Source organism: Aspergillus chevalieri, chromosome 4 (genome assembly GCF_016861735.1).
Source record: "Aspergillus chevalieri M1 DNA, chromosome 4, nearly complete sequence".
Classification (NCBI taxonomy): Eukaryota; Fungi; Ascomycota; class Eurotiomycetes; order Eurotiales; family Aspergillaceae; genus Aspergillus; species Aspergillus chevalieri.
The window spans coordinates 69,210-91,975 of NC_057365.1; the positions used below are offsets into that span (position 1 = coordinate 69,210).

A 22,766-nucleotide genomic window follows, 5' to 3' on the forward strand; every position below is an offset into this window, starting at 1 on the left:
CAGCCAACGAGAACAATCCGGGGAATGACAACTGTCCCCATCCGAAACTTATATACCTTCGAGTATCCCTTTTTTCCACCCTTGCAATTGATCCAATTCACTGCACACCGAGAAACATCATGGCTACCACAGAGAAACGTCCCGAGATCATCGAGCTCGCCCGCGGACTCACCGGAATTCCATGGTGCGAGGAGTATGAGAAGATGATTTCCGGAATGATGTAAGTTTCACTCCATTTCCTGCATATTGTAGGTGCATACCAACAACGTGCAGGTACAATCCCACAGTGCCCCAGCTGCTGGAAGCCCGTCATCGCTGCCGGGGTCTCGCGGCAGACTTCAATCAAGTCGATGCCAAGAAGTACACATATGACAAAATTGGTGATGTCCGGATGGAAATCTTGAAGAAACTTATCGGTCGCGTGGGCGAGGGCACCTTTATTGAACCGCCTTTCATGCCGGATTATGGGTGCAACATGATCATCGGCAAAGACTGCTTCTTCAACTGGAAGTCCGTCTTCCGTTCTCTACTCAAAACATGTATTGCGCTGACAAGTTTGTAGCATGACGGTTTTGGACACCAGCCTAGTTGTCATCGGTGATCGAGTCCAGTTTGGCCCCAACGTGAGCATCTTCAGTGCTGGCCATGACACCAGTGTGCTCTCCCGGATCAAGTTTGTGGAGTTCGGCCATCCAGTCTTCATTGAGGATGACTGCTGGATTGGCGGGAGTGTCATTATTCTTCCTGGCGTGAGAATTGGCAAGGGGTCCACGGTTGGAGCTGGCTCTGTCGTGACCAAGGATATTCCTCCGTACTCGGTTGCCGTGGGTAATCCGTGTAAGGTGAGGAAGACTATTCCTTCTGTTGAAGAGGAGGTGAATGATCCGAACAATCCGTATAGAGATCTTGTTCGTTAGACCAGAAATTATATTGATGGTATACCATGATTACTTCCAAAATAAATGCAGTCCAATATGGATCAAGAGTTACTCGCGTTCAACATATCCCAGTCAATCACCGGACCCGAAAATTTCTTGCGTCGCTCTATCCAGAGAAGTCGGACGAGCACAAAGATTCCAACCAGCACCACCGAGCTACTGTTGATTGTTAGTGTTACCTATAGTGTTACCTATAAGAATATGAACAGGTGAACTTACTAATTCATTGAACCCACTGTAGTCGGCAATGCAACAGGGAAGCAGAAGAATGTTCCACTGACTATAAGCCACAGAACTGAGAACACATTCACCGCATATCCCCAGGCGCCTAGATCAAACGGGCGACGTGGTAGCCGATGCCGACCCCAAGTTGCCAAAATACCCTGAGGCACGGTGTACGTGAGGTTCAACATGATAACAGCGGTATTTATGATGGTATTAAATGCTCTCGAACTGGCAACGTACAGCAAGCCATAGAGCAGACAGAATCCGGCTGATAGGAGTGTCGTGCGAACAGGTATATCGTAGCGTGGGTGTATATGGTTCCAGTATCTCGAGAATGGCAGCCCATTCTATATGGCCACCTTAGTATGAGCTTTTTAAATTTATGGATGACACTTACATCGCGCGAAAAGGCCCAGGCGATGCGACTCGACGTGATCCACTGACTAGGGATGCAGGCTACGGAATTAGCAGCGGAAGCAACAAAAGGGTCTCCACCTTACAATAGTACAGCAGCGTCATATACGCCTGCATAAAGGTCGCAGCGGACTTGCTTTTGGTGGCCTGGTAGAACAGCTCAAGGCTCGGGAGAAACGAGTTCTGTACAGACTCCATGTCTTGAATCAACGTGGCGGCGGCCAGAATCCATGGGACAGCCGTCACCATACCCACGACCATAGTTAGGTTTCTTAGAAGGTCAGCATCGATCTCTATAAAAAGGCTGGTACTTACATGACCAATGGCACACGACGGCTCGGACGAGGGATCTCCTCCGCTATGTGTGTGCAAGCTCCAGCAGCGCCAAAGGCATATTCCCCAATCCCAATGCTCATCATCAATGCCGGACCAGCACCCCAGCCACTGCTTCCGTGATACTCGACAAGATTGCTGGGATGATATGTGCCGTTACCCATAACGAGTGTGATAGCCAACACCATCAGGAAGCCAACAACAGAGAGGTACATGCATGTCTTCGTCAGGTAGTCGATGTGACGATGGGGAATGGTGAATATAGGAATCACTGGATCTATTAGTCTGTGGCGCTTGCACCAGTACTCGGATACTCACAGCTAATAATTATTACGAGCACATAGCACAGGTATATCTGCCATTGCTCACTGGCAAATCCAGGGTGCCAGAATCTAGCTATTCCAAAGGCCGAGATAGCCGTCAGGAAAGTCCCTGATGCGGTTGTCACCCACCATGCGATGACGTTGATAATGCCCACCGTATATGCTGCAAAGTCCTTGAATGGCTGGGGCGCAAGTATGTAGGTGAAGTGGTATTGTCCCTGAACAGTCAAACACGGTCACTGATATCGAAAGTGGTAGACCTTACTCCGGAAGAGGTTAATGCAGAGCTCAACTCCGCAAGTCCCAGCAACACAATCCACTGCACAACCCCAGCGGTGATGAGTCCAAACACAGCAGTCTGTCCTCCGCCATAGGAGAGGGCCAGACCAAAGCAGGAGGCGTATCCCAACCACGAGTTTGTGATACTGCTATGGTCAGCTTTTGACGCTGGTCTTAAGGAGACGCACCTACCCGAATGCCAATCCTAAAGCCCCGACCCAGGAAAATGACCGCTTAAGCTCTGCCTCCCTGCCCTGAGCGCGTAGAGCAGCGTCATCTATGTCCAGTGCCTCTCCCACGATCTTTTTGTCGTGTGTTGTAGTCGTTCCAACCTTTGCTTTGATGTCCGGCATATTTGCATTCTTGGATACTGCAGATGACGAGAAGCGTGCGCCGTAACTGTCGAAGGAAACCTAGAGCGGGGTGTGATATAAGTAACCGACACACAATGTATTCCACATGCTACACGTGAAGTACTTGAGACGCAGCCCCCGAGCGTTAATAAGCCCTTTATCCCATCAAGATTGTTCGTCGCACAGCATAATAACCCGAAGTTCTTCCTGTCCCTTGCTGCATTGCGAATTGTATTGCGCATTTTGTTGAGGCTAGCCCTTGCGCGTGTCTCTAGGAGGTTTGATATACGCAAGCCTTGGCTTTTTCGGACGACTGTGTTATCTGCTCTGTAGTCGGTCGCATAGTCGCCTGGGGAATTCCACTCCAGAAACGTGTCAGGATGTGGACATCAAAGACCTCATAGTAGTGGTCCTGCGTGCACCGTACCGTGAGCCCATCCAAGTCCAGTTCTATTACCCTCGAACGTTGTCAGCATGTGTTGTCTCCACCAGCTGGTCCATCATACTCCAATGGTATGCTGAAGGCGGTTGAAGCCTCGTTCGCCTGTGCAGAAGAGCAGCCAGGACACGCTCCTTCCAAGGATAGATTTCTATCCTGCTGTTGTGAGAGCTGGGAAAACGAGTACGGTCGTGACGTGAAGGATCCCTGTGTCGATAGCGTTGTATGTCAGTCATAAACGCGTAGAATATGTTCTGAATGAGGGGAGACGCATTGTTTCCATTCTCGAAAAGCTCGAGTCTTGTCGAAAATTGGGACAGATAAAACCCATAGGTCTAAACGTGTGATTGAGACTCATAATTTCCTTTTAAGTCGAGATTCAAAATGATGGAATGCTTTGTCGACGTGGAGTTGGCAAGGACGAAAAGGATACAGGAAAGGAAATCGTGAGTCAGGTGATCCCACCATCATCTCTCGTTACTTAATCTAATAAATACACGTCCAATCTTCAGCCTGCGCTCTTTATGCCTGTCTTGTATCTCGTCATGTATTATACGGAAATCTCCTTTAACGGCAGTCGATTCGAGGAGCCCTAGGGCTAAACCATCGCTTAGCAGAGAGGTTAAAAGTGCACAAAAATGAGTGTAGACTCGGTAGAATAAACAGATAGTGAGAAATTTCCATGTCTTTCTTGTATGTATCTTGTTTTCCTTATATATCACGCAGCTCAATCGAGAATAGTGCGGAAACTCGAGTCCTCGTTGAACTTAGGGCATCTAAACAAGCTCTCTTGTTACAGGAATAACCGTCTTCCAAAAAAATCTTTATCGCAGCACAGTATCCAATCAGATTAGCAATTTTGACAAACAATAAGCTTATCAATCGATCCCTGGAACCATTCACTGCACGGGAGGACCCGGCTGGGTTTACCGGTATTCCCGAAATGGATATCGCGAGTATGGCGTCATGCATGGGCAGACGAATTGCAAGGATTGCGTCTTTCAGAAACAAAGAAAACCCACGTGGGGTTCTTGATTGCCAGTGGTTGTTTGGCAGGTGGTTTGCCAATGACGGTGCGTATAGTAGGGCACAAACCCTCGAGAAGGCTGTCGAACCATCGGAGCAGAATGATGAGGCGACCCGACAACTAGAATAGCTGAAGATCCTGTCGGCTCGGATCTGATATGCATAAAACTCGCGAATCAACATATTGAGGTCTTTCATGTGGGTCAGAGATATGCACGTCAAACGGACCTAGTATATGCCCGAAAGAAGTGAATCACTGAAGCATCTGGCCCGGAGCAAACGACCCCGCGCACACTGTTTGGATATTTTGTATGGGGGTATAAAAGACTTTATCTTTGCCATCATCCTGCAGACAACGTTCTTCTTCTCCCCATCTCCTCATCATATCTTTATCCCACCGTACCTCGAACAAGCAACTGCACGAATAGGACCTTGCGAGTCGGACACCACAATGCCTGAAGAGAAGATGATGGACAAGATCGAAGACGATAGCTCTAGAGAGATAGGCGTCCTCGAATACGACAGCTCTCCAGACAGCATCGCCCCTCATGAACGACGTCCATCTAACTGCGACAGCATCGAGCTCCAGCGCATCAGCACTTACCGTCTTCAGCAGCAGCAGACCGTGGGTAGTTGCCACAATCGTCCTCCCAAAGATGAGTGGTTGCCAATGGGAGCTACCAAGCCGTATCCTCCTTCTTTGCCCGACCCTGAGAACTATGTTGTCGAGTTCGAGGGAGCAGAGGATCCTATGCATCCGCAGAACTGGCCCATGCACAACAGGTATGTCCTGACCACTTCAATAATCATGTCAATTGTTGATTACACTGACATGCATGACAGAATTTTCCTGGCTGCACTCTTGACTTTCAGCGCGTACGTCTGTGCATATACCAGTGCCATGTTTCCAACCGCTGCTCAGGGTGTGCAGAACGAATTTGGATTTGGTCAGGAAGTCGCTGCCCTAGGAACCACTGTGTATGTTTTGGGCTTCGCCGCTGGACCAACCATTTGGGCGCCTGGCTCCGAGTTGCTGGGTCGTCGAGGACCGTTGTTGGTTGGTATCTTTGGCTTCAGTATCTTCACGATCGCTTGCGCCGCCGCCAAAGATACGCAGACGATTATGTTGGCACGTTTCTTCTCTGGATTCTTTGCTGCGAGCCCGATTGCCTTGGTCCCTGCGAGTCTGTCGGATCTGTTTAACAGCGTTCATCGCGGAGTGGCTGTTGGCATGTACACCATGGCAGTCTTTATTGGACCCTTTACGGCGCCGATCATCGGCGGGTTTACCGCATCGAACCTGGGCTGGCGATGGACCCTTTACATTCCCTCGTTCTTCGGCTTCTTCGTTCTCACGTTACTCGTGCTCCTCGGACGTGAAACATACGCTCCAACCATCCTCGTCGAGAAAGCCACCATTCTCCGCCGCCAAACCCGCAACTGGGGCATCCATGCACGCCAGGATGAGCTGGAAATCGACTTCCGCGAACTGATTACCAAGAATTTGGCTCGTCCTGTGCGACTGCTCTTCACTGAGCCCATTGTGTTTCTCCTGACGCTGTACATGTCCTTCATCTATGGTCTCGCCTATGCCCTGTTGCAGGCGTATCCCGTTGTCTTTGGCGAAGTGTATGGTATGCCGGCCGGAGTCAACGGATTACCTTTTATCGCTTTGATCCTCGGCTTGATTCTCGGTACTTTATTCGTGCTTTCTCTGCAAAAGTCTTACATTGAGAAGCTCAAAGACAACAACAACGTTCCTGTGCCCGAGTGGCGTTTGCTCCCCTGTATCGTTGGAGGCGCGGCATTTGCCGGTGGAATTTTCTGGCAAGTCTTTGTTTGAACTCTCTTTAAAAATCGTTGCTAATTGCAACAAAGGTTCGGATGGACGGGATTTACCACTTCGATCCATTGGATGGCACCTACCGCAGCTGGTCTCCTCGTGGGCTTCGGTATGGTCACGATCTTCATGCAGGGATGGAACTACCTTCTGGATTCATACCTCAACTTGTAAGACCCTTGTGTTCTATTTTTCTTCTCTGCTTACTAACTCGTCCAGCGCGGCATCCGCCTTCGCTGCCAACACGATGCTCCGATCCCTCGTCGGCGCGTGCTTCCCACTCTTCGCCAAACAAATGTTCGAAAACCTGGGCGTGCAGTGGGCCGGGACATTGATCGGGTGCATCGCGACCTTGATGATCCCGATTCCTATCGCCTTCCGTCTCTACGGACCGAAGCTTCGCCAGAAGAGTCGCCTTTCGCCTACTAGAGTGTGATAGATATCGATGGAGTGCGAAACGGAGGATGAATAAAAGTGTCGGCAATGCTGTTGATGATAATGTTGGAGGATTTCGAATTGGAAAGGGACCACGATGGTTCAATAATGGTCATTGGGATTTTTTTTTTGAATGTGTTACGAAAAGCTATTCTTACTCTTAGAGTTGGGTTTCATCACGGATACAAATGAGCCACGACGGTTTACGATTATTCATGCGAAGCACACGTGGGACCACGTGTGTTAGTTTTGCTTTTAGTAAAGTCTGTAATGGAAAATTAGAGTAATAAAACTCATCCCGGAGTCGTTGGCTTTGACTCTTCCCGATATATATAAGCGGCCGTAGGTACGCGTGGACGATGCCAACACACAGACTACAGGTAGAATCATACAACGTTTTATGCATATCTTCTCTATTTGCACCCCTACTTGATAGCTTATTTCAACACTTGCTTCGAATACTTCTCGTACAACTCCGGATACCACTTCTGACCGACGTCGGGATGGCTCAGAATGCGATTCCTCAAATACGCCTCACCAAACTGACTCGTTAGCAGTATCCACGTATACTGGAAGGTGCTACGTACGCATTGATATAACGGAGAGAGGAACTCGCTGGGCACATCGACAGCGCGCTTCTTCCGATCATCTGACACCGGGATTTTCTGGACAATGTGCGCTGCGGATGATCGTAGTCCTTCAAGTGTGAGATCCAAGCGCACGGCGGAGAAGAACGGAATGCTGTATCTAGTTTTGCTCGTGGGGGCCTATGACAATTGAGTGATCTCCCATTTCTACCGAAGATTTTGGGGCTTACCTTGACTCGATGCGTGGTGGCGGCGCAAACACCCCCGGTTATCGCCTCGAGGCCTTGCTGGATATTCACTACAAGACTATTTTCGATTGGCGGTACATCAATCCATGCTCCATTTTTGTTCAGCACCTGCAAGCCTCCTGTGTCATCCTGAGACAGAAAAGTGAACAGTCCAGTAGAATCCTTATGAGGCCCCACGCCCTGCGAGTCGTGCGGTGCCTGCGGATATTTGATAAACTTGAGTCGATCCATATTACCTTTGAACTCCTCGAGTGTAGTGGGGGGTAGCGAGAGACACTCGGAGACATGGCGCAGGAATGTCGTATTGAGAGCAGCAGATCGGGTGATATATTCATTGACCAGTTCTTTGGCACCGGAATAGTCGGGGTACTGATCAATTAATGCAAGTCCAGAGCCTACGACAATAGTAGTTCATACCTGACTGTCTCCTTCAAGTCGATACCAGATTGGATCTTGCTCCGTCCACGGCTTCATTTCCGGTGTCCCAAAATCAAATTGCTGGCCGAGTTAGAAAAAATTTCCATTTCAATTGCCCAACGGCACGCACCTCCCGCCAGTCCGTCTTCGCTGCAGTTGTCTCGGCTCCTAGCTTGGTATACCCCACAAAAGACGGAGAATTGATCATATTGCACTTGTTCTTTGTTTCATCGGACAAAGCAAACAGATCCGGCAGAGCAGCATGGGCGCGTTTGGTCAATTCCTAATTCGTGAGTCTCTGCCACAATCAACGGATCGTCCTGTCGTACCTCGAGGCCATGATTGGTCAGATAGAGAAATCCCACCCGGAAGATGGCATCGCGCAGTTGGGCCAGCGTCTGCTCCTTAGTGGATCGATCCTGCAGTCTGGAGAAGTCGATTATAGGGATTGAGGAGAATGTTTCGGTCATTGTGCTGTTCAATGTACTATGAGTGTTGTTGAAGTTCAACGCCGATGCGGGGAAGAGAAATCGTGTCGGAGGTGGACTATGTGGTATATGTGGTTGCAGATGACGAGGCCTCGTTTTTTGGGTCGCGTGTCACGTTCCTGCTGATTAATGGCCTTGGCGGTCATGTGACTAAAATACAGACGGAAACGGCCTGTGTAAAGTTTCAGTCCGCGTCACTAATTTCAACTACCTTACATGACTTCCCTATCCATCGAAACGTCTATGGATTTAATAAAAACCAATGTACATGCGATTGGAATATAGATTCTAATCAATTGATTCAGAGGTGCTATATTTGGTACCTGTATGAGACAGCCAATAGCTACCTGAAGTTGTTTGCCGGCAAAAATATATATATTTGTTGCGGAATAAATTAGGGTCACAAATCTCACATATAGATTGTTCTTCAGCACTTGCTGGCTACTGATAAAAAGATACAATGGAAAAATAAAAGGCAGTGAGATGATGAAGGCTCAACATTACTATATAAACAGTTTCTGGATGCTTGTTGAGTACTTGCTAATCAGTTTGCTGCTGTTCCTGAATTTGAATCCGCTGCCTCATAAGTGTAACGGGCTAGGCCCGAAAGGCACCTCGAACCATAAATGGTTCTCGATTGAAGCTATTCACAAGAGCGTGCCGAAGTCAGGTGATCGTAGATCACCTGATCACGAGTATATAAATCCACCGCCAGCGTGTCTTTCTTTCTTTCTTTCTTTCCTTTCCCCAACGAGTTCTTTTGTACATATCTATATATTAGATAGCAAGGCTTCGGCCCATTACATTAGAACTCGTTCGCCCTCATCTATCTACTTATTTATTGAACAACGGATTACGCATCGGATTGAACGCGCAACGGATCGTACATCGCACACTGGACACACTGGACACACTGGACACACTGGAAACACTGGACACACTGGACACATTGAACGATTGGACATACCGGATAACTGGATACATTGGACATCGGATATCAGACATCGAAATTCACGGATAGTTGAGCTATTTACAAACAAATCAATAGTCAAGTCAGTCATATGACCACATTTTCAGCGGAAATCAGCGACCACGAGTCAAACGACCAAACCGACGGCAACATGGGAGACAATATACACTCAGGAGGGACCACCACTCCTGTCCCACAAGATCTTGTCGCAGTTATTGCAGGACTTCAACGACAACTGCAACAAATGGAAGAACGGCGGATTGAAGATCTTCGTCGTCTCAAAGAAGAGTTGACGAGCCCACCCAGAGAGCCCTTGCCACAACCGACTATTGAAGAGATAGCCCCCCAACCAATGGCGGACCCTGTTAGGAGACCTCGACCCAAGCTGACAGACCCAGAAGTCTTTGATGGTCGAAACCGAAGTCTCTACCGTCCGTTTCGAAGCAAGCTGCGCGCTAAACTTGAGGTCGATAAAGAAGCCTTGGGCAATGCCTATGATCGTATGTGGTATGCTTTTGGCCGTCTAACAGATGGGGCTGCTATGCAGGTGCTGCCCTGGATGGAGCGGTTTGCTAAGAAAGGAGCTACTGAGAGCCAGCTGGACGGAATGCTTGATCAAATGGACTTCATCTTTCTGGACCGGAATCTGGAGGAGAAGGCTGTACGAGACCTTGCAAGCTTGAAACAGAACAACAAGCCCTTCACAGTCTTTCTCACTGAGTTCAACCGACTACTCATGGAAGCTGATGGCCATAACTGGCCTGAAAACACAAAAAGGTCCTACCTAGACAATGCATTAAACCGTGAGATGAACACACGCCTTGAAACTGTTGAAAAGAAAAATGGATTTGAAGACTATTGCCGCCAGCTACAGCAGATTGCGGACCGGATGGAGAAGAACCAATTGCGGTACTCACGGAACAATAAGCATACCACCTCAACTTCTCCAGCTCACCCTGTGAATACCACCCGTGCTTCCTCTCCACCCCAAGATATGGACTGGGAACCCACAACAACAACTTCTGCACGCAGCCAACCTCGACGCGTGGCTAAGCATGTATCACGAGAAGAAATGGAACGCCGCAGACAAGAACGACGTTGCCTTCGTTGTGGTGACTCCACGCATTTTATCTCCCATTGCCCCTACGACAGTCCTAGGAACAGTACCCGCATGGCTCGCTCACACATTCATGGGCCGGAACTCGAAGATGAAGAAGAGCAGTTGAGGGAACAACCCAAGCTGGGAAAAGAATAGCTCCTGCAAAAAGTCTCTTGCAGGAGCACCACCAGCAGTTGATGGATCTACCTACATGGCGACCGGCCCCAGCAGCTCAGATAGACCTTCAGAAGGAGTGGAACGACTTCCGAAAAAGAGTCAAGTTTGACAGACCTGAATTCAGAGTATCCGCATTAGTCAATGGAGAACAGGTCAGCAGAACGTTAGTGGACACCGGTTGTACTACATATGGTATGGTTTCTGAGAATTTTACCCGAAAACATCAACTGGAGCGTGTAACCATCAAACCACGAACTATCGACGACTACAAGGGCCCAACGGATGATTGTATAAGGGAGGTAGCGAAAATCTCATTGAACGTGGGGGAAACCACCAAAACACTGCATGGCTGTATGTTGTTCCTAAACTGGGTAGGGGACTCGACATGATTTTAGGCCTTGCATGGATAGACGACCAACAAGTGTTTATCGACCCGAATGGTCCGAAATTGCGCTTCACAAATGGCATTGTTGTTAGTAGCATGGAAGATCAACCACAAATGGATATCCAGCCCATCGGGGCGAACGCTTTTGCACTATGGAACCGACAAAAGAAAAAGGACAGCAGCGTACAGATTTTCGCCGCAAGTTTAAAGGACATTGAGAAAGCATTACGACCCAAATTGCTGACAGACCCCCGCACCAAACTACCACCTCATTACCATAAATTCCTATCAGTATTTGACCGGAAGGAAGCTGACAAGCAACCACCATATCGAGGACCAAATATCGACCATAAGATTGAACTCAATAAGAACGCTGATGGAACGACCCCTGAACCTCCATGGGGCCCCCTTTATAATATGTCAAGGGATGAACTGCTTGTGCTACGGAAGACATTGACAGAGTTGTTGGAAAAGAACTTCATACGTGTTAGCAATTCGCCTGCTGCAGCACCTGTATTGCTTGTCAAGAAACCTGGTGGAGGCTTGCGATTTTGTGTTGACTACCGAGCACTGAACGCCATTACAAAGAAGGACCGCTACCCCCTACCACTAATTAATGAAACATTGGAAAGAATTGGGAAAGCAAAATGGTTCACCAAGTTGGATGTTATTGCTGCTTTTCACAAGATTCGTGTCGCTGCCGGCGATGAATGGTTGACCGCATTCCGAACTCGATTTGGGCTGTTTGAATGGCTTGTAACACCATTTGGACTAGCCAATGCACCGAGCACCTTCCAACGCTATGTTAATTGGGTCCTACGAGATTTCCTAGATGAATTTGCTTCTGCTTACCTTGACGACATCTTGATATTTACGGATGGAACATTGTCAGAGCATCAAGAGCATGTCTGCAAAGTATTAGGCCGTCTCCAAGAGGCTGGCTTACAGATTGATATTGATAAATGCGAATTTGAAGTGAAGTCAACAAAATATTTAGGATTCATTATTGAGGCAGGAAAAGGTGTCAGCATGGATCCAGCAAAGGTTGAAGCAATCATGAACTGGGCTGCCCCTACCACTGTGAAAGGTGTCAGGTCATTTTTGGGATTCGCGAACTTCTACAGACGTTTCATCCGAAACTATTCTGAACTTACAACTCCACTAACAGCGTTGACTCAAAAAGATAAACCCTTTGTGTGGGATGATAAATGCAAGGAAAGCTTCCAACAGTTAAAAAGGATGTTTACAACGGCACCAATCCTCATGCAATTTGATCCAGACCGCGAGACTGTCGTCGAGACTGACTCATCAGGGTGGGCCACTGGTGGCGTACTTTCACAGTATGATGATGATGGTGTATTACGACCTTGCGCGTACTTTTCCAAGAAAAACACTCCTGCAGAGTGCAACTACCAGATTCATGACAAGGAACTTTTGGCGATCATCAATGCATTGAAAGAGTGGGAATCAGAGCTCATATCAGTGGTAAATTTCCAGATACTGACAGACCATCGCAATCTCCGTTATTTTACTACCATGAGACGACTGAATGAGAGACAGATGAGATGGGCAGATCTATTGAGCCGATACAACTTCACACTTCATTACCGACCAGGGAAGCTTGCAGGGCGCCCTGATGCACTGTCTCGACGAGAGCAGGATGTTCCTGTATTGGGTGATGAACGGCTAAAGCATCGCGAACAACGACTATTCGATCCTGAGATCCTCAAGGACGGACCAGTGGAAGGAAGCAGCAAAAGAGGACTAGTTGAAGAACCCCATCCTATTAATGTGTCCCGGATCCTTCTAGCACCAGTCGGCATGGAGCCCTATAACAGTGAGCCAAGCGCACCTCAAGGATATGAACAGGCGAACGAACCTACCAATCTCAATAGTGAGCGACCATCGTTGGAAGAGCTACTGGATATGACTCTTGATGAACATTGGGCTCGGGTAGAGCCACTAGATGAAAAGTATGGTCGTATACGAGAAGCAGTGCAAGTAGGAGCACATCAATTCCCACGTGAACTGGGGATCAAAGCCTCAATCTCAGAATGCTCTATTGAACCGAACAACCGCTTGTGCTACCGAGGCCGGCGATGGGTCCCTGACATTGAATCTCTGAGGACAAGGTTGCTACAAGAAACACATGACTCAGTACTTACAGGCCATCCAGGGAGGAGCGCAATGTATGCTATCCTGGCACGAAGGGTCTACTGGCCTGCAATCTCTGAGGATGTCAGACGATTTGTACGGAACTGTGACAAATGCAGTGCCAACAATGTATGGAGAGACCGCCGACAAGGCCTACTGAAGCCTCTACCAATTCCAGACCGAAAATGGAGATATATTGCAATTGACTTCATCGAGAAGTTACCAATCTCAAATGGTTATGAAAACATCATGGTTATTGTCGATCGCCTTGGAAAAGGTGTCATCCCCATACCCTGTGAGAAGATCGACACCTACACAGTAGCACAGAAGCTTATTCAGAGTTTCATTGGCTATCATGGCATTCCAGCCAGTATTGTATCAGACAGAGGAAGACAATTCACCAATGAGATGTGGAAGCGTTTTTGTGAGCTACTGGGGATCAAACGACAATTATCAACTGCCTACCACGCTGAAACCGATGGCCAAACTGAGCGAATGAATGCTACTATTGAACTATTCTTGCGCTCATTCTGTGATCACACACAATCGAACTGGGCGTCATTGCTACCAATGGCACAGCTTGCAATATGCAGCCGGGATGCTGCCTCCACAGGTGTCAGTCCATTCTTCCTTGACCACGGCTACCACGTCGATCCCTTTCAGTTAGAAGAGGATGTTGAAATCAACCTTTCAGCACCAGACCTGGGCACCATGCGTGAACGAGGTGAACGAATTGCAGCCAAGCTAAGGGGAGCTCTTGACATCGCCACAACAGAACTGGCTGTCGCCCAACAGAAACAAGAAGACTATGCCAATCGTCAAAGAGATGTCGCCCCTGAATACCAGGTTGGGCAGAAAGTCTGGCTTGACCTGCGCAATATACAAACAGAACGCCCTAGCAAGAAACTGGGAAGCAGGCAGGCAAAATTTACTGTGTTGGAAAAGATTGGATCCCACACCTACCGCCTCAACACACCAGGCACAATCCACAACGTGTTTCATACAGCGCTCCTCCGCCCAGCGGCAATGGATCCCTTCCCTAGCCAACGGAAAGATGACTACCAACCTCCTGCAGAAATGATCAATGGGAATGAAGAATATATGGTCGAACGAATACTAGATGAGCGTTTTCGACGGTGGGGACGAGGCGAAAGACATGAGTTTTTAGTCAAATACATTGGCTGGCAGGAACCGGAATGGAACGATGCGAGGAACATGGAGGATACCATAGCATTGGATGACTGGGAAACCTACAAAACGATGAATGGGATTGTTGTCCAATCGGCCTTGAGTATACCAAATGAGCCACCCCACGCCGGGGGGCGATCGCGGAGGCGACGAGGAAGGGGGTAATGTAACGGGCTAGGCCCGAAAGGCACCTCGAACCATAAATGGTTCTCGATTGAAGCTATTCACAAGAGCGTGCCGAAGTCAGGTGATCGTAGATCACCTGATCACGAGTATATAAATCCACCGCCAGCGTGTCTTTCTTTCTTTCTTTCTTTCCTTTCCCCAACGAGTTCTTTTGTACATATCTATATATTAGATAGCAAGGCTTCGGCCCATTACAATAAGTTCCAGCTCTAATTGCTCATTTTGAAGCTGTTTCAAGCGAACTTCTTCTTCTTTCCTTTTGACTTCTGCCTCCAGGTCTCGTAATTCTAATTCTTGACGGCGTTGTTCAATTGTCAGTATGTTTGTTGAAGCCACTCGGCGAAGATTCCGTGATGAGGTTGTAGATCTAAGTAGTTATCAACTAGTCAGTAACTGCTCAAGAAGCACTTGACATGAAAGTATACTTACTCATTATCAGCAACCTGAGAAGAAGAACCTCTTGAATTTTCATGTGAGATTTCAAAATTTTGACTGCTTGCTTGCCTCTCTGATTCAGCTGTTGAAGATAATCGCTGACGTTTATGGCCTCTTCCTATATTAAATTAAGTACTTGTCAATTACTTAAGAAGTACTTATATAACTTACTTTCCCGACTCATGTGTCGCAGATAGTTTGCCTCCATTGTAGAAGCTCGATATGAATGATGAATATTGAACTGCTGAAAATTATGATATTGAAGAATATCATCTTTGTCAAGTTTTGCAGAACTAAGATAGTTAGTGTTGTATCAAGCAGTTGATGAGTAGTTGGTAAGTACTTCCGAGCTGCTTCAGCCAAAGTCAAATATTTCCCTGAAGCATATGATTTTTGGTGTGATTGCTCAACAGCATTTGTATGGTTTCGTAGAATATTAAAATAATGTGGCTGAATTTTTGAGCATGATTCATTTAGACCTGCCTTAATAACTGCACTCTTTTTTTTGTATGGCCCAGGTCTGGACTGCTGGCGATTCATATTCTATTCGATAGTTAGCAAGTACTTATTGAGTGGTTTATTACCACTTCAATACTAACGTATCAGTAGTTTAATCAACTCATCATACTCAGCCTCTGACTGGCAATCTAGGAGACTCATCATGCGACTCCAAAGGCCTGATCCTTTATTTTTAGTCCCAATTGCCTTTAAAATTGAGCGTTGAAAATGAACACGACAGAATATGATAATATGCTGTAACTGCCATGTAGGATCTTGGTGTTGAGGATCAATTTCAGAAAGATATTGCCCAAGCCCTGATTACTTAGTAACTGCATCAAAAGTACTTCAGGAGTGCTTACCTGTGTACTGTTTTGTGTCCATATCAACAATAATACCATGAATCCCAGATCCATGAATTGGATCAAATAGAACTGGTCGTCCAGAAACCTTCTCAATAAGATGGAATGCTCGCTTGAAAAGTAAATAGTAACCTTCAGTAGAATCCTCACTGGTAAAGACTCGAAGTAAAGTTATGACTAGTTGCCAAGTGGTTAGCAAGTAGCTCTCAAGCAGTTATGCAGATACTAACTTTTGCATTGATCTGGCATGAATGTTGCAAAAAGAACCTCATTCATCTCTTTGGATCGAATTCGCTTGAAAGACATATCAATTTCAAATGAAGATAAAGTTGATAATAAGTCAATCTGATCCTTGAAGGCACAAAATACCATTGTACCTTGAGAATCATGATATTTCTCTTGAATGTATTCCTAGGCACTTCATTAGCATTCTAATAGTCATTCAATGAGGCAATGGATGATTAGAACCACTTACATTGATTAGCGAATCCCGGTTCTGTAGGAATAGCAACCCATTAATATCCTGTCCATTAGGGTATGAAAGAAGTCGTTGTTTCTGGATAATTGTTGCAATTCGGTCTTTATTACAGAAGCTAGAGTGGATCTCTGCTAATGTAGAAGCACCATACTGCTGACAAAATGCCTCTAGTTGTGGACTTCGAAGAAATTGTGCTAACACTAGTTAGTATGTATTATTCAATCACTTGAGAACCAACCACTTACCTGTGGTCAAACTCGGGTCTTGTATTTGTTGGATAATCCTTTTAACCCCTTGTAAAATTCGTTCTGGTGCCTTGCTTGGTGGTGGAGGTGGATGCTGGTGAATTCCATGGGATGTAAAGAGGATATATGGACATTCATTGATATCAACTGGCACTAAAGCAGTAAAAATAACACCACAGGAAGTATGCTGTAGTCTGCCTGGCCCCTGAAGGTGATCTCGATCTTTAACCAGTTAATAGGTGATTGACAATCACTTAAAAAACACTTACCGCAATACTTTCGTCGGGATGCTAATGATTCAAAAACACCACATTCTTCAGTTGGTGGCATAATATCATGATTAAAAAGGTCCTCAAGGAACTGTAGATCAATTGATGTATGGCCTTGAATAGATCCTCGATGATGTTTTGTTAAAAACTCATTGGATCCATTACTACAGCCAATATATGGTGGAAATTCACCATGGACATTCTATGACTAGTTAGAAATCACTTGGAGCATTGTAAAAAGATTTAACCAACCATTTGGGTATGCCGCTTAAAAACTGGCTTGCAAGTTGGAAGCTGGTCAATGCATGCATAACCCTTATTGAAAAATTCATTTTTTGACCGATAATAGCTAGAAGTACTTAGTAATTGCTTCAAAGCTGTTTAGGAGATGTTTAAATACCTGTATGCATTTCGTTTTCCAATATTTGCCTCCAGGATTTGGATATTCCTCTGAGTATTTCGAATCACATCCCAACAATCCTCATCAACAAATGTATGATGATAGGATTGAAGAAATGGATTCAAAAATTCACATGCGTAGATACCAGAGCATTTCCAAGTCCATCTTTTAACTAAACAGTTGAAAAATGGGCATTTGACTGGTCTCCTTGGTCCATGTTGTTGACGCCGTGAGTATTGAATCTGTAACTGATTAGCAAGCACTTTAAAAGCAATTAGAAAGTACTCAACAGTACCTCATGAACAAGCTGCTCCATTTCATTCTGTGATCGCCCTCTAGATGCAACAACATATGAATATCCATGAATATGACTTGTCGGATACTCTGGTAAGTCATCAATATATTCAATTTTTGATGTCTGGAGAGAATGGCTTTTTGAATTTGTGAGTTGTACAGGAATGCCCTATTTCCGCATTGAGCCGTTAGCAATCAGTTAACAAATACTCAATTAAAATAAATACCTCGACATTGGGATCAGTCTCTGGACTTGATGAAGTAAAATCTTCTAAATTGAAGATTTCAGGCTGAGGATCCATAGTAATGAGAAGATCAACGTATACTTTGAAATCACATACAACTGTAACATAAGAAGAAAATTGAAATTGAAATTCAGAGTAATGGGTATTGTATTTGAATAAATCGCGTGTCACGTCCTCGCTGATTAATGGTCTTGGCGGTCATAAGTGTCACGCGTCCACGTTTTTGAGGTGGCGTGATCTGTGGACACGTGGTATATCTAAATTGCTGATTGTTTTGCATTAGTCAGCTTGCCCCTCACAAATTGCCAGATAGGAGCTATACAGTAATTCAGACCTCTTTTGCGATTCCATTGGTTGAGCCATATGTCCACTACTCCCTGGGTTCTAACAAATTGTATCACCTAATCGGGATTTACATGACGCCATTGGAAATGCCCAACATGTCACTGGTTGAAGGTATACCATTAGATCTATCAAATAAAAAACTTCGAAATCACACTTCGCGGTCAGGATGATTGTAATCAGGCTGCAAACAGTCCACCAGACCGACTCCATATAAGGCGTGATGGCTTTGATATCATCTCTGTTCACTTCCTGAAGCCAGTTATTCCAATCCTAGTCAATCTATTTCTCGGAAGGCTCCGTGAGCGGGTTGATGTCTTCGCTGTGCCATCGTAGGATAGGACTGATATATGTACCCGCGAGGATCTCCATTTCGGCCTCAAGATCGTCTTTATAGCACGAGTAACCTACATCCGCACTCCCGAAATCAATGATAACAACCTGGAGCTTGGACAAATCCTTGTCTTCAAGTCCTTGGATGATAATATTCCGCGGATGTATATCCCTGTGCTTCAAGGCAACCATGAAACATTATGATTGCCTTCCGGTGAGTTTGACTGAAGCTGGGGGGTTGTAGGGTCTTCTCCGTGGATATGCTTCAGTAACATCAGACGTACCGATCGAGATACAACAGGCGAAACGTTGAGCTCCAAGGGATACGTCCCATAGAATTTGGGAATGTTCTGTTGTCTTAGGGCCAAGAGATATCTGTAAGCAGTCGATTCGCATGAATAACTTACTCCGTCTCCACACCAAGCAGGGACCCACATCGTCTTGTTCGTCGTCATAATAAAGCAAATCATAGAATTTTGCAACCATACTCTTGCCGGAGTATTGGCCAGAGACAACCTCCACTAGAACGACCTGAGAAGTCTTACTGTCACCAACTCGAATTTCCTCAATTTGCTCAATGATTCTAAGGCTGGTATTTTGCTTGCCGTAACTTCCTGATGTAGGCGGGGTGTCGGACACAGCGTGTAGGGAATCAATACTCCAAGCCTCCTTGTGAGCTTCTGGTTCGAAGCCGCAACACCTATCGATTGGCAGCTCAAGTGGAAAGTGCTCAGTTACTGTCTAATGCTGCCCTATGATAAACGGTGTTCCTGGTTTTGAAGATGCGGTTAGCACTGTCATAATTCATGTAAAAATAATCAATCGTCGTAGCTGGTAGAAAGACGTTCCCATGACATCGACAGCGGTGTGGCAGTGGTGGCTTGCCTTCCTATCTAGGACTGGGCTTGAACAGTGGCTTTATTTTCTTGATAAGACTTATCAGGCCATTGACATGGCACTGCCTCGATGGTCGAATCATACAAGGATCATAGAACTGCTAGGCAAGATTCTTCCGCGCATTCACTACACCACTCTTACAACAATCGCGATGGCCCAGCAGGAATCCCTAGACCGCGCAGCGATGCACCCTGGTAGCCAGCCTTACTCGAAAGATGAACTCGTTAATATCATCATGGAAAGTCTTGATAAAAGCACGGAAGAAGAGACCCTAGAATTTCACGAGGTCGACATTTCGACTGCATGGCAGACAATTGACGAACTAGAACGTCGCGAAGGACCAAGATTACACAGGTATGGACTCCCATCAAGGATCCAAATCCGAGCTCACACAGATGAACAGGACCACCTACGACTCACATCAAAAGATCCTCAAGCTTGTCATACGGCCGTGCATAATACACGACATCCACTTCACTTGGTTCATTCACCAAATCACGCTGAATCCATCTTTGATTGTCAAGGAGAAGATGGATCTACACATTTTTGCGTCACCCAGTAAGGACCCCTACCACCATCGGCCAGCACATGCTAACCTAGTCTGTGATAATAGGATTCGAGAATTTCCAGGCACCATATACGGCCTCCCATAAAGAACCGGACCAGTGCATCTTGCCACCTGGGAAGAGCCTTCCGACAGTGGTGATAGAGAGTGGATGGTCCGAGACGAAACAGCAATTGTACAGGGACCGCGATCTCTGGCTGAAAGGTGGTGTTGGAAACATACAGGTCGTGATTATACTGAAATGGGGCGCGGATCCTGAACGGAAAGTGAGGGGTGACATTGAAGTATATGACCTGGATACGTTGGGAAATATTCGTTGCATTTCATGCGAGGTGAGTGGCAACGACCTCGACCAACCTATGGTATACTTACCCAACACACGAAAGGCTATACTCCCTTGTCCACCGGCCGAAATTGCTGCCACGCAAAGGATTAGCCTGACAAAAGGTCAACTGTTTGGCCCAAGCTTATTCCCTGCTCGGAACGATGATGCAGTCGTCGATCTCGATATGAAGGAGCTTCGAGAAATCGCTGCTATGTATATTCTCCAGCAAGGCTATACTCCCATGTAGCCATCTCTATGCTCTTCACCTTTCCAAGCACCACATCGGCTGACAATCGCATTGACGTCCATATCCCGAATTAGCTATGGAGTACAGACATGTATCAACTCCAGGGCTGTCTTCTACATGGTTTTCGCTGTGTTATCATCCGAGCAATGGGTTATTATATCGGGATTGGTGGGTAAGCTTCCGGCAGCTTCCCTCCTGTCTTTCTTGTACTGTTTTTTTCTTCTTTTTCTTTTTTTTTCCTTCTTTTCAAATTGTAGTTCTCTTTCTCACCTCGCGCTTCGTAGAACATGCTTCTGCTTTGAGGTACTAAAGTCCGTCTCAATACTCAACCAGCGACTTGCAGCGCATCGATCTCCCAATGAACTGGTAAACATTATTACAAATAAGCCGAGTATATTCTGTGGACGCCTTCACCGTTTGGCAAATTATCACCTCGAACATATCCAAAAGGGTTGAATATCTCATTTGCCTCTAGACTTGAATGAGTTAATATGTCACCAACGTTTCACTTCAAATGGCCTTTAATCCTAGCTCAACATGCAAAATACAGCGCCAGTAATCCTTAGCATGTAATTTTGAATTCTTTCTTTACTGTATAACTATGTCGTGGCCTGGCCCTAGAGCCACATCAAACGCCTTCAAGAGCGTATAGAGTCCAAGGTCCCCATACAGAGAGTTCATTAATATGAGCTTAATCTTCTCAACGCAAGCACCGCTTCCTTGTCATCATTGTTTGACAAAAGTATCATTTACCCGATTATCCTAGCTGAAGAGCAAATAAGCACCCAAAAACATTCCAGGCGCGAATGGGAATCCTTTATACAGACTATTTAAAATGGCCAACAATGAAGAACTGTTACCGAAAGCGGACGATAGATCGATTGTCAACGCATTTATAATACAACTTTGAGACAACGCGAGAAAGGTCCTCAAATGCAGCCTCTCCGAATGTACATTGGACGAGGTGCGACTCAAGTCGGAATATCAGAGAACACGCCATACATGGCGTATACATATGGCACCCTCAATCCTTAAATTAAAAAAAAAAAAAAAAAACAGGCAGCAATTGACACCAAGGGCATAAGAATCAACGCGGAACCAGACATAACCAAATAGAAGATTTCAAAAATCGTCAGGATGACCAGGAATGAGCACCCTGCCGTCCTCAGCAGATAGTAGGTTTCATCATCGCCTTCAAACTACTTCAACTGACCCCAGTCATAGTTGGTCATTGATCGCAATGGACCATCATGAGACCTACCTGGAACTTTTCCAGTGTAGCCCTAAATGTACCTGCATATATATGGCATCTCTCTACTCATAATGCAGGCATTATCAATGAAAACAACACCATACTTAGCATGCAAACCATATGGGCCTTGGTCTATTGAATGCGAGGATTGATGAGGGTCCTAATCGCGACTACAGTGATTGCAAACTTGTGGATTGTGCCCTAGGCAATTGCGAGGAGCAGTGTATATAATGTACGGGTACGTTTAATTAACCAAGGGCCCTTTGTTCTAATGTTGTGTCTTAGAATACCAGGAAAGAAAGAAAGATGGATCGAGAAGCATGTTGAAAGGAGTGTCCAACACCAACTGGTTGAATGAACTATGAAAGAGATCCAGTTGCCGGGCCTGCTTACTCGAAAGCAATACACAGCAACCACAGAGAACCCTTTCAATTCGACTACAAGACAAGAATCCATGCCTCTGGAGGTAAAAGGGGCGTTTCGCCATTCCAGCAGCGCAGAGACGACCAACCAGGGTTATGGTCCTTGGTTACCGCTATGTGGTTTTTCGTTGGACAGTGAGTGTTGGAGCTGTCTGATTATACTGGGGGATTCTAGCCGATGTCACTAGTTGGTTGTTGTCCGCCTTGATAGACAAGAAATTTACTTGAGCCGGCGGAATTTTACCATTACATAAAAATAGGGATCCATGCACTTTTGATTTCAAGCCTTGCCATGCAGCCTATGAAGCATTTCCAATGCTATAGACTGAAAAAAGTTATTCAGACCTTTATGGCGCTTAGTGTTGCCAATTGCCAATTTGACGGTAGCGTCAGAGTTGTACCAGGAGCAGGAACCGATAAGTGTCGGTTCCTACATTAGTGGAAGGAAAGGAATACAATAATAGGAGTAAGCCGTCGAAACCTTTCTCGTTCCTCTTGGAAAGCCACGGTTCGCGTTTCCCGGATCTGAACATTCGTATGACATGCTCATGACATCGTGCAACAACGCCATATATATTCCAAGAAATATTCATTTCCTGATCGTACCATCTACACCGTCCCATCGAGCATCAGTATTTTTTCATTCTCCCAGC

The 22,766-nt window shown here is 46.1% G+C and overlaps 6 protein-coding genes across 6 annotated transcripts; 3 read left to right on the forward strand and 3 right to left on the reverse strand.

The window, feature by feature from the left end:
• Positions 1 to 119: 119 nt before the first annotated feature.
• ACHE_40027S (sugar O-acetyltransferase) lies at positions 120 to 917 on the forward strand (the record flags this gene model as incomplete). Its single annotated transcript, XM_043278180.1, has 3 exons — positions 120 to 220; positions 274 to 510; positions 563 to 917. 3 exons carry the CDS (start codon positions 120 to 122, stop codon positions 915 to 917), a joined length of 693 nt encoding a protein of 230 aa, XP_043135985.1.
• Positions 918 to 979: 62 nt separating this feature from the next.
• Positions 980 to 2,865, reverse strand: ACHE_40028A (uncharacterized protein; the record flags this gene model as incomplete). Its single annotated transcript, XM_043278181.1, has 8 exons — positions 980 to 1,097; positions 1,158 to 1,510; positions 1,561 to 1,619; positions 1,664 to 1,848; positions 1,893 to 2,181; positions 2,229 to 2,451; positions 2,499 to 2,658; positions 2,705 to 2,865. The coding sequence occupies 8 exons, from the start codon at positions 2,863 to 2,865 to the stop codon at positions 980 to 982; spliced, it is 1,548 nt and encodes a 515-aa protein (XP_043135986.1).
• Positions 2,866 to 4,781: 1,916 nt separating this feature from the next.
• On the forward strand, positions 4,782 to 6,606 carry ACHE_40029S (MFS transporter; the record flags this gene model as incomplete). The annotated part of the gene is made up of 4 exons (XM_043278182.1): positions 4,782 to 5,113; positions 5,174 to 6,100; positions 6,209 to 6,340; positions 6,390 to 6,606. 4 exons carry the CDS (start codon positions 4,782 to 4,784, stop codon positions 6,604 to 6,606), a joined length of 1,608 nt encoding a protein of 535 aa, XP_043135987.1.
• Positions 6,607 to 7,042: 436 nt separating this feature from the next.
• ACHE_40030A (isopenicillin N synthase family dioxygenase) lies at positions 7,043 to 8,327 on the reverse strand (the record flags this gene model as incomplete). Its single annotated transcript, XM_043278183.1, has 6 exons — positions 7,043 to 7,147; positions 7,193 to 7,372; positions 7,423 to 7,809; positions 7,858 to 7,938; positions 7,988 to 8,140; positions 8,187 to 8,327. The coding sequence occupies 6 exons, from the start codon at positions 8,325 to 8,327 to the stop codon at positions 7,043 to 7,045; spliced, it is 1,047 nt and encodes a 348-aa protein (XP_043135988.1).
• A 6,345-nt stretch (positions 8,328 to 14,672) lies between these two features.
• Positions 14,673 to 15,147, reverse strand: ACHE_40031A (uncharacterized protein; the record flags this gene model as incomplete). Its single annotated transcript, XM_043278184.1, has 3 exons — positions 14,673 to 14,871; positions 14,934 to 15,057; positions 15,111 to 15,147. The coding sequence occupies 3 exons, from the start codon at positions 15,145 to 15,147 to the stop codon at positions 14,673 to 14,675; spliced, it is 360 nt and encodes a 119-aa protein (XP_043135989.1).
• Positions 15,148 to 19,453: 4,306 nt separating this feature from the next.
• Positions 19,454 to 20,439, forward strand: ACHE_40032S (uncharacterized protein; the record flags this gene model as incomplete). Its single annotated transcript, XM_043278185.1, has 3 exons — positions 19,454 to 19,656; positions 19,706 to 19,860; positions 19,916 to 20,439. 3 exons carry the CDS (start codon positions 19,454 to 19,456, stop codon positions 20,437 to 20,439), a joined length of 882 nt encoding a protein of 293 aa, XP_043135990.1.
• Positions 20,440 to 22,766: the final 2,327 nt, after the last annotated feature.